This window comes from Saccoglossus kowalevskii, chromosome 7, assembly GCF_978046115.1.
Source record: "Saccoglossus kowalevskii chromosome 7, keSacKowa6.1, whole genome shotgun sequence".
Lineage (NCBI taxonomy): Eukaryota > Metazoa > Hemichordata > Enteropneusta > Harrimaniidae > Saccoglossus > Saccoglossus kowalevskii.
The window spans coordinates 31,413,978-31,425,828 of NC_140647.1; the positions used below are offsets into that span (position 1 = coordinate 31,413,978).

An 11,851-nucleotide genomic window follows, 5' to 3' on the forward strand; every position below is an offset into this window, starting at 1 on the left:
TAACAAAATTTTGTCGACCACGAACAAATGTGCGTGATTTATATGCACGAATGCGAATATAAATAATCGCTAAATCATATTTACATATACGTATATGTCCGCTAAATTGCAAATTTGCAGTATCATTTTTTTGTAATGAAAACAATTACTTTATATTTTTGCAGTTACTTGTTATAATTCTTTTTTAGATTTGAAATAGTTTGTAATACATTAACGCATTGGCAATGAACACGCTTGATGAAAATGAAGTTCAAACTGTCGAAGAGCATATTAAACCACGTGATATCATAGTTCAAACTGTCGGCATGAAAGAAATGCAGGTAAATAAATTAACAATTATTTTTAAATTAAACTTCGACATAACATCTCATAACAGAATATCGTCTTATCCAATGAAGCCGGTAGTTTTTCCCAAGCCCACGTTTTCGTAGAAAAAGTAACAATGAACAGCAAACACACTCTTTTGTACGACTGTAATATTTTTCTTTATTTCGCACACTTCAGAAAAATGATGACGCGTTTTATATCATCAATCTTGGGGAGGTAGTTCGACGATTCAAAGAATGGCAGAATGTACTCCCTCGAGTTCAGCCTTTCTATGGTAAATATGTCACTTTGTTTATTATTAACTATATTCAACACTCACTCGTAAAGTGTTTTTTTTTTAGTATTGCACCAGTTAAGAAATAGTTTGTTATTTCTCGGGAAGTGTTGTCATGGATCTCAGGAATCAGGAAATCTACAATTCAAATGATACATATGAATACAAACACTTCTTGCACGCCACATATTGTTGTTAGATCATTAATCATTAATCACTGAAGTCATGTTTGCTTTTTTGATAAATTTGAATTACTGAAATGTTTTGGCTTATTGAAATTTCGACACTTCAATGGTTGTATTACTATGCACCACATCGTCCAAGCAATTTGGGTGTTTCAGATAATCTATGATGCTTTTTGACGGGGAACACGCTATTATTATTGAAAAAAGTTGTGAGAATGTGTTTATTTAAGTAAATAAATAACGCAATTTTGTAAGTGCAGGATATTCTGGTAATGATTGTCTATTAAAAATCATTGATATCTCAAATGAAATGCAATGTAGAATTGGAGAACTAATTTCGATCGTCATAAAATCTTGCGATTGATTGATTTGTTTTTTTCCTTTAGACGTCATCGCAGGTGACTTGAAAATACGAATTATTGATTCAGGCGATATACGTTAACCTTATTTAAAAAATCGGTATTTCAATATGCCAAAATATAATTTTTAATTTATCAAACAAACAAATATAAATGAATAATATTCAAAGAAGTATTGGCCTTGCATCATTAGCAAAAGGCGAGAATGTATCCACTCTGGCTCAAGGTCTAATATTTGCCTACTTTGTTCACACTAAGCAAATCTTCTATTCAATAAATACAGTCTTTTTTCCTTTTCACTTGTGCTGTATATGTATTTGTAATGGACAATAAAACAGGTTAAAAATACAAACCTAATTTGTTTTAATCCGTCCTTACACTTAAAATGCGATACATTTTAGTGATTCGATTGTTTTATTTACTCTTAGTAACGTAATTTTTACACTTTTTTCGAATGGTGTCATGGATTTCCTGATTTCGAGGATACAGTATGAATGTATGATTCCGCTTATTGAAAAGTTAATTTAAGTCATGCAGTACTATTTAGAGTTCACTGGTTTTAAATATATATTCATTGTGCTCGTATACTTTGTAAGGTGGCGAACTTAAATCGGGGGAGTCGTCACCTGCGCATGCGTCAGATGGCCATAGCGTGTCATTGTTTACAAACAAGCGTCTACCCATGAGCCTTTGCGTTTTTAGTGTGTGTTGTTATCGTCGCTTGGGACTCAATTCCCGCACGTGTGCAGGTGATGACTCTCCTGCTCTAAATATGGGATTCATTACATATGGACTTGTACATTTTCTTTAAAGACTCTGTATATAAATACGAGTAGTATTTGTTTAAATCTTCGACTATGAATTATTTTCCGTAACCATGGCATCCAGAATAGAAAATTATTTACAATTATGGCATCATTTCATCTGCAGCTGTTAAGTGTAATCCTCATCCTGCAATTCTGGCAGTACTAGCAGCACTTGGCACTGGTTTTGATTGCGCGAGCAAGGTAAATATGTGAGATTTTAGGAGCATACAACACCCCAGAATGTTCACAGTACGAACATGGGAACACCTTGCTATAATAGAAGCTAATCAAGAAGTATAGATGGAATTAAAAAAATATGATATAAGATCTTGTTATGGAATCGAAGTATCAGCAACACGCGTGAAAAACATATATACTGCCGTATTTTACGTGCAAATTAGCGTCACATAATTACAATATATAATTGTATACAATTGTTTCGTACTGCAGACGGAAATTGATGATGTAATGAGTATGGGTGTTCCAGTGTCCCGTATCATTTATGCCGTGCCTTGCAAGTCTAAGACACATTTGCAATTTGCCGAGGAGCGAAATGTACGTTTGATGACATTCGACAACGAATATGAGTTATACAAAACTAAAGAGATTTTTCCAAATGCAGAGTGAGTATGTAAGGTTATTACAAGAATACCTCAAAGTATGCACGAAGACAGTACAGCTGGAGTATCTACCGACGCACAGTGGAGGTCGATGCGCTGCGTACTATCTGAGCGCATACTTTGAGGTATCCTCATAATAGCCTTATTATTATACATCTTTTCCTTCCAAGGAACAGAATCAGCGAACTTCTTTGTGTGGAGTCCGGTCAAACTCCGATGTCAGCCATGTTTTTATTACTAGAGGACGCTTACGCGCATAATCATTCCATATTTGGAATTCGCATTTCCTTATATATGAAAATACCCCGTAAAATACCGCAAAATTACGGCACGCTGTAACTTAAGGCGTTACGGCGACAGATGTATAATAGTTAACACATTCCAATAACTTATTACTGCACCTCATTTTCCTGTTTGCAATCAGAATCTCAAAGAATATTAAAGAATAATATTTAAAGATGCAAACAAACCATGTTAAATGCGTTGAAATAACTACAAATACAATACATTACAGTGCTGCGCAACACAACTTTTTTTTCATTTTCAATTTTTCTAGATTAGTTATTCGGATTTTGGCTGACGACCCTAATGCCTTGGATCCAATGGGTGATAAATTTGGATGTGATGTAAACCATACAAGACATCTCCTGAATGTGGCTAAAAACCTTGGTCTAAATGTTGTTGGCGTCAGGTAATTACACTATAGCAATATTACCATATCTCTAATCATTTACGTCGAGAGTGCTGGCAATGTAATGACTTTTTAATGCAACAGGTGGTAATAAAACTTCTTTGCGGAATAATAATAATAATAATAATAATAATAAGAACGCTCTACTAATTTACATAAATACAAAAGGGTATATTGTACGAGTTGTCCTTTGGTTATTACTAGTCAAGTCCCTCCACTCAGACAAGCCTTTTAGGAATAGTGTGGCGTTTACAAAATATCTTTCTGTAAATTGTGTCGTTAACACGATTATTTATGTAAAGTGTGTCGTTTACAAGAATTAATTGTAAGCGCGTCATTTGGTTAAACTAGGAGTTCACCAATATGCTTACATGCAAATGACAAGACACGAATGGTGTAAGCAATCTTAACATGTCTAAAATACCACTAATTATATATGCTAACATGTATACGTGTGATGGGGGTTGTTATTTTCTAATACTAAGTAATAAACAAAACACACTGATTAAATTTCAGTTTCCATGTTGGTAGTTTTTGTGGAGATGCATCGGCGTATGCAACTGCTATAGGATTGGCACGACTGGTGTTCAACTATGCATCTGAAATTGGTTTCAACTTCACTCTCCTCGATATTGGTGGCGGATATCCCGGGACGGACAATGGACCCATTACCATTCAAGATGTGAGTATAATTATTGCATTTTATGTTGCTTATGATGGATGTTTTTTTCATTCTGCTGCTGCCCTCATATATATATATATCATTATTTAATGATATTACTATATATATATGATATTACTAAGGATGACTAATAATGAACAGGTTCAGCTATTGGCAAACTCCCTCATTCACCTGGAGTCCATATGATCTTTTGTTTCTACTCACTGGCGTGGTGACCTTTGTCATGCTAATGGTCATGCTGGCTAGGTGTGGTCAGTTTGGGTCAGTGTGCTTCTGGACTTGGTGATGTGTACGCCTCATTTGTGCTCCTTGGGTAGCCACACAATTGAGTTTGAAAACATTGTTGGTTTGTGCTTGCATGTATTTGATCCTGGAAGTTGTTACTATTCAAGAACCGCACTTTCATATATCATCGTATCGTATTGTAATGCATCATATTATGTTAATGTTAATATAAATGTTAAGCAATGGTGCGGATTATTGATCGTGATAATTCCCTTAGGATCCATATATTCCTAGCTAGACACTCTGTGAGCATAAATCTTCACCACAGATGGAAATTACCTATTAATATAATATTACACTATTGTATGTCTTCTAATTGAATAGTGAATTCATGCAATGAGTCAGAAGATGACTGTATCTGGCAGTGATAAAATAATGAAGGATCCTGTATAAACTGCTGTTCCTATGTCAACCGGGTTCTAAACCAGGAAATACATTCTCAACTTTTAAGTCATAAATTAAAATTTTTACCTGGAATTGCTGATTCCAACATTTAATGTATTAATCCTTTTCTTAAGGTCAAACTCCACCTCCTTCTGCTCCTCCTGCCCCCTTCTCCTCCTCCAAACAAACAACGTAATATAACCTTAGTAGAGGTAATACATACATGTATAACTTGCCAATAATATCTTTCATTTCAAATTATCTAAAAATGTGAATGTATTCAATCTAAATAACTTGTTAAACTGGTCGCAATTGAAGTATACTTATGTGAATACTTGAATGTATAAGATTTTGATCATGGGTTCACGTTACCAAATTGTAGCCATATTACATTAGTTTGGTTGAGTATGTTATAGCTAACTTCAACTTAAATTATTATTATTATTATCATGTTAGGTTTAGTATAAGTCACAGACCCTAACGAGAAACGTTATTTCGGGACTATCAGTCCTAAACTATCAAGGTTGACCAGCCACACCGTAAAGCTGACTGCTTTAGGTGAATTCAACAACACGCAGTGATTTTCTGTATTCTCTATGAAAGAGTAACAGTTATCCGCAGAATAAAATAACTGTATATTTGTTTGTAGGAGCCCTAATGAACTTTTCTTTGATGGCACATCTTGACAACACAACATGTTTGCATGGGATCAACTGGCTCATCATGCTATGCTAAATTGCTTTAACTTAGATGATCTCAGAATTATGTTAGTGGTATATTACATATCATTGAAACAATGCCTTACTTACGATAAACTATCTTAGTAGTATTATTGACAATTCTATTATTGACTTAGTTCAATGTTATCTTTGCGAAAAAGTGTTATAGTTTGAAACTTGCACATGTAGGATGTGATGAAATGGCGCTGATATATCACCTAATTTAGTGGGTCTAACACGGGAGGTCATATGGCAAGCTCATGTTTGACATTTATTTGTAAGATAAACTAGATACAAGTAGCCAGAAGACCTGCATATGAATGTAATTTAGATATATTCAAAAAATTAATTCCACTATCAGAACTACATATAGTGGCGTTGTGTGCATTAGGAGTACAATGATTCCCTATTTTAATGCGTAAAATCACCACTAACCTATAGTTTTCTCTGATAATAATTATTGTTACAGATAGCAGAGAAGATCAACCAATCACTGAATGAACATTTTCCAGTAGGGTGTGATGTGAGAATTATTAGTGAGCCAGGACTGTATTTTGTGTGGAGTGCATGCACCTTAACCGTGAATGTTATTGGTAAACGTCTCAAAGAAAAAGAGACTTGTACAAATAAAGGTAAATGTTTGACAATTAGTCCAAATCAGGACATCTGTTAATGAAAACAGCACCGGCGTCAAATCAAAGCCACACATGATAAATATAGTTCATATATTTAGCTGACATGATGCTGAAATAAGGTCTTGAATATGTTGCAGTCAGCGTGTGGATTCAGTTTAGGTCTGATGTTATCATTGTCAACCTGAGCTACCTATCGCTTCAAAACTTGAGTTAAATGCATTTTTCATATACCTCGCTGATGACGATACACTTTAAAAAATAAATAGATTTTCTTTCTTCAGCCAAATCTCAATTTCACTCAACAATTCGTAGACAAATCAATCAGTCAACCTCTTTTGTCTGTCAATCCGTACTATTATCATATTAAAACAATACATCAATCTACCACAGACCAACCCATCCAATAATATTCACTCATTCATTCATTTTCTATTCTTGCATTCATTCAATATATTTTCGATTGAACACAGCTATAGCTTAAAGATGATAAATAAAATTAGATATTTTAAATTTTAAAGGTGCAGCCGATGACACTGTGGAACGCACACAAAAGGAAAGAAGTTTCATGTATTATTGTAATGATAGTAAACACATGTCATTCGGATATATATTATCATGCAGTAATTTGCATTATGCAATTGTGCCAACATTATTGAAGGTGAGAGGATCTACATATAATACGTTTGTATATTATTTTTTTCAATTGAAACACGCCTGGCATCACCATTACTTGAACTCAAACAAATGACTCTAGGTTAATAGAAACACTCCAACGTAAGTTTTCCCCATATATTTAATTCATGGCAAAAGAGTTTAGAATATTTATGATTCTGTATGCTAGAATTGATTTATTCAGCGTGTTTTATACTAATGTATATGTATACGATTTGTAAATTGAATCACAAGCACGTACTCGCCCGTGAATGTGTTGAACCAATTTTTTTCATTATTTTTATTCAGCCTGCTCAATCGAACACACCTAAATTTTCCTCTTGTATTTGGGGACAAACATGTGATGGCGCAGACTTGATTGTTGGTCACTGTCTGCTACCAGAGCTGGACATCGGAGACTGGATCATTTTTGAAGGTAATATTATAGTCTGTGTATTAAAGTAGTAGATGATATTGGTATACAATGTACACATCCCATTGGATTTGATTTGCTCTTCAAAACTCCTCTCAAATTACTCGTGTGTTATTAGGACTGTAGACTGAACTATACGTTTGCATTCTGTCCACAAAATGTGTATTAATTTTAACGTCGTAAATCACTTATGTTAACGTATTTTGTTCATTGGTGCAGATATAAATGTCAACCATGTTATAATTTGCACGATAAATTAATACCAAAAGTAGACAATTGGGTCGATAATAAAATGTTCTCACGACATACATATGCATCAACATGATACTACACTGAATCCGATGTTGAACTTCAGTGACGTAGTTAGTATCAAATTTCCTTTATATTCGCTTCTCACACTATTAAACCAACATTTCACATACTCAAAGAAATAGAGTAAGTGAGTGAATCATTTACAGCTTGTCTCACTGTCGCGAATATGAATAAGGCAAGGCACTGGACATTTTATATTTCAGATTTTGGTGGCTATACCATGGCTGTCGCATCTGGATTCAATGGCTTCACAGCACCGATATGTATTTGTATGGCAACACAATCAGTCTGGTGAGTCATATATATTATTGTAATGTTCTTTATGAATAATAAAATATGGTTAGTGAGTACCTAAATTGACAACATTTTCATCATGTCATAACCTTTAACAAGTATTGGAATTTTTATATATTTCGAATAGTTACCATGTTCACGCCTTCATTAAGTTAGCAAGAAGGAACGCTTTTAAGTAAAGAATTCTCTGTATGTTATCTCAATCAAATTCCTCATTTACCATATATTATTTGAAAGCCTGGATATAGTTGAAACATTTGAGCATACTAGCCATCTGTTAACATAAAACACTGCGATAAAATCTTTCCGTTTTCGACAATGCGACATTCTTTAGTTTTTATTCAAAAAATACAGTATTTTTACCGAGTAAAATCATATTTTATTAAAGTTATTGTTCATACATAAGCTGTTGAACACACTACATAGTTTGTAATTTCATTCAGCTTATTTCAGTCATAATTCAATTCAAATAAAAAATAATATTTTTTTTCTGTAATATTAGGAAAATTATTTATGAGTACATAGAGAATACATTTTGTTATTAATTATTCTTAATACAAATTATTCATTAACAGGCAAACATCATGTACATTGGTTCAGCCTTTATGACACACCACTTTATTGTGTCGAATATTTTCATTGTTCTTGTAGGTCGTTCCTTAAACCACTTCTTGCGAAGGTTACATTACTGACTAAGAAAATGTAACATGAATCCACCAAGACTATTTTATATGCTTATCGTACATATCGCTGTCGTTGTCTTATTTGCAGTCATCACGGAATGAAGAGCTTAAGCTAAAATATAGCAGTAAATTATTTCCTTGCATTTCATTATTTTGGGTATTTCCACGGATAGCACAAGGTATATCAACAAATAATAAAATTCATTTTAATTTTATTGCCAATATGCAGTACGAATTTAGTGTTTGACGATTACTCTCTAACAGTAATAAATACATATTTCGATACGAATATATGCATATTTACTCATGTATTAATTATTGCTCTATTAAGATATTTAACATATGTTGTTTATTCGCATATACAATGTCACATAATAATGATATAATAAAAGAGCCAACAGCAAAATACGTGTTTCGATAAGTGCATCGGTACTGCGCAAACGTGCCATCTACTCTACGTACAGATTAGAATTAGTATTTTGCGTTTTGTGTACATATACCAACTAAGCATGGTAATACGATTTACAATCGCACCACGCAACTAAAGGTTTATAAATGGTAGTACATATTTCACTGTATAAATCGTTGATTATTATTTAATTATCCCCTTCATGTTAGCATTATTTCGTAACTAAGCTCGTGTTACCGACGGCAGACAGTGATGCGTATTCATGTAAATGACAATAGGCTTTGCAAACTCACTGCAAGAGCCGGAAATTATTGTAGAGTTGAAACAATATAATGTAACAATAAACCACTCGATTTTGACATATTTATCACAAGCTGAGCGAGTGTGTATATGGTAGATAAAAGCAATTTTCAAAAATACAAGTACATTTTAAAATGTGAATTCATTGTCACAGTGAAAGAAAGTTGTCAAATGTCATTCCATTTTTGTAGGGGGAAAGTAAGATTGCAAATGTAAATCTATTTCTAAAGCGAAATAAAATTACAAATCCCTAAATTGCATTTTTATTTGTAATTTTTATTTATGCTTTAAAGTTTGATATCGATTTTAATTGTGAAGTCGACATAATTATTTTAGAATTCAAATAATAATAAAAGATAAAAATAAAATACCAAAAGTGTGACACTTTTCGAAAAGCATGGTCGTAACCCTCCCTGGTTTCCATAATCAAAGCATCAACAACAATAAACAAATATGATATAACACCCGAAACAAAAAATTAACTGCATAACTCGTTGATGTTACTTATCTTACTTATCTACGTATCATCTGCGTAGAGCGGTATGCATATTCAAGGACTACTGTGTTCCACACAACGCACCAGCTGTGGCACCACTCGAATTGTGTGCGTGAAACGAGCCAAAATAAGCGATAACATGACGGATTAAATACCTAACAGACCGTATTATAAAAGAATAAACACACTATTTTACGTAAAAGAGACTCCTCATCCGATATGTCACCATGGTTGTTAATTAATGTCATATCTGCATGTGTGTTATTTAACTTGGTGAACCAATTGCGCTGAATGGGCCTTTAAGGTAGAGATGCAGTTTACCTGACAGCTATTTTAATTAGTTAATTAGGAAACCAAGATGACCTCCCTTGTCCACAAAACTATATATTTTCGGAAAGCTTATTGTATGAATTTTAAAATGTTGTTAGTATTTTTTTTGGTCACTGTAGTTTGAAATATGCACATAAATGTGCTTTTTGGGTCAAAAGTGATTTAAAAAGAATTAGCTCCTGAACCATGCTTCTATTTCCTGTCAAAATTGGTTTATGGGTACATCTGTTTACTATGAAGAAAGTGCCGTCTTGAACAACTGTCTACCATTTGTCAATTTTGCAGGGCAGCAGCCCAAATTTCACTACTTATGCATATAAGTTTATGCATATATTAACACCCAGGCTAGTTGTCTGTACGATTGTTGTAACACTGTTCAACCAAAAACAATGCCCCGTTTTGAAGATAAACACATTGTTAATCATTTGTGAAAATGTCAAAACAAAAGGTCAAAGAGTCTAGGAGCTATTTTTTTTAAAGTTCTGGGTTGTGCACTAAAAAGAAGCTGAGATAATTGCTAATTTGCATAACAATTCCCTCAGTAAGAAGTTTGCTAATACTGATAATTAAAATGGCTGTAACAGTTCCAAATTTAAATGTATTATCGTTTTGTTAAAAGTTAAATATAGTGCATAATATGGAGATCCCGTCATTTCTTTTTTTCCCCCGTGTACAGCCTTGCTAAATCTTGCTAAGCATTTAAAAGAGAGAATAATTGCACCTGTTATCTATATTTTAAAATCGTTTTTTGAGTATGTTCCACTATTCACAATTCTACAAAATTTTAACAAGTGTATAGCCAAGACTGTTTGGATAATAAAAAGCAAAAAAAAAAAAATATATCACTCCCAAGTGTCCACGAACCTGCATCTCTACTTTAAATAATAGTTCTCTTATTGGACATTTTGTAACAGTACGTCTGCAGCAGATATCATCTTTTGCTCGATATCTCGTATTCAGAACACTGGTATGATAACAACAACAATATAATTTCGCAAAGATGACGTGTATTTATCAATTTTCCCCAACGACTCGTATGGTCATCTACGGTCTTTATCTCACATATCCCATAACTAGGATGCTTTATTTTCGTTTTGCTCAATTTTACAAACCAATGTACCTCTGGAAAACAAAGCTAATTGGGACGGAAGAGAAGACGAAATGTTGATAATGTATAATTGTACAGTGTTTTGATACACTGATGAGAGAAACTAAAGCATAAAAAATAAATCATTCGCGTGATTTACACTAGCAATGCCTTTTCACAATCTATACAATTTACTACACCACCAATTCCACTTTTTTGAGAAGTAAAAAAGAACATCTAAAATAAATCTTCACTGAAGAAATATGATACCTTACAAAGAGGTCATGCCTTTCCATTTATTTTCATTCACATACTGACGTGAACACTCTGCTCAATTGTAAAACTGTAGCAGCTGTCGCAAATCACTATCATCATTGACTGTCAGCCACATACATTCCAATCATCACTGTTCTATTTTATTTCCGGTGAACCACTCAATGGTATTGACACATAATAATTTGCCTAATGTTGTATTTCTGAAACAATGGTTAGCTGGTTACAATTAATCACATATCTCCTCTACTTACCCAGATATTTTTTGGCAAAAACTTTTTTTCACCAAAAGACTCGTCCGAAATGTTCACTCATTTATTTCATAATTACTCGGCTTATTCTGGTAGTTGAGTCACATTCGGACAGGAATTAACCGATATTTAATAACGCAATATACGCATCAGACTTTGTACTGTGTTTACTAAGTTCAATACATACTAATGTCAACAGATTGGATGATATGTCATTCAATTAGTATATATATAGTGGCAACTGGTTACATAGCAACGGCCGAAAACTGCTAAAATCGGTACTGTTGGCAGATTTTGCACAAAAGCTATTAGTATCGTTTTGATACTGTAGCATTGCACTGTCAGATTCATGCTCCACAAACAAA

At 33.5% G+C, this 11,851-nt stretch overlaps 2 protein-coding genes across 2 annotated transcripts; both read left to right on the forward strand.

The window, feature by feature from the left end:
* The first annotated feature begins 224 nt into the window (after positions 1–224).
* LOC102806438 (antizyme inhibitor 2-like) lies at positions 225–6,005 on the forward strand. Its single transcript, XM_006815816.2, has 7 exons — positions 225–320; positions 505–601; positions 2,076–2,152; positions 2,402–2,574; positions 3,128–3,262; positions 3,779–3,944; positions 5,802–6,005. Exons 1-7 carry the CDS (start codon positions 225–227, stop codon positions 6,003–6,005), a joined length of 948 nt encoding a protein of 315 aa, XP_006815879.2.
* A 554-nt stretch (positions 6,006–6,559) lies between these two features.
* On the forward strand, positions 6,560–8,745 carry LOC146740935 (ornithine decarboxylase-like). Its single transcript, XM_085501906.1, has 4 exons — positions 6,560–6,625; positions 6,928–7,054; positions 7,567–7,654; positions 8,309–8,745. The coding sequence occupies exons 1-4, from the start codon at positions 6,560–6,562 to the stop codon at positions 8,361–8,363; spliced, it is 336 nt and encodes a 111-aa protein (XP_085358032.1). The 3' UTR covers positions 8,364–8,745.
* The last annotated feature ends 3,106 nt before the right edge of the window (positions 8,746–11,851 follow it).

Bases quoted from the DNA above. Each gene is read 5' to 3' on its own strand.
- LOC102806438 (XM_006815816.2), top strand. From the start codon at position 225: ATGAACACGCTTGATGAAAATGAAGTTCAAACTGTCGAAGAGCATATT. The intron at 2,153-2,401 runs GTAAATATGTGA...TTCGTACTGCAG, and splicing joins GTTTTGATTGCGCGAGCAAG to ACGGAAATTGATGATGTAAT. The intron at 2,575-3,127 runs GTGAGTATGTAA...CAATTTTTCTAG, and splicing joins GAGATTTTTCCAAATGCAGA to ATTAGTTATTCGGATTTTGG.
- LOC146740935 (XM_085501906.1), top strand. From the start codon at position 6,560: ATGTCATTCGGATATATATTATCATGCAGTAATTTGCATTATGCAATT. The intron at 6,626-6,927 runs GTGAGAGGATCT...ATTTTTATTCAG, and splicing joins TTGTGCCAACATTATTGAAG to CCTGCTCAATCGAACACACC. The intron at 7,655-8,308 runs GTGAGTCATATA...TTGTTCTTGTAG, and splicing joins ATGGCAACACAATCAGTCTG to GTCGTTCCTTAAACCACTTC.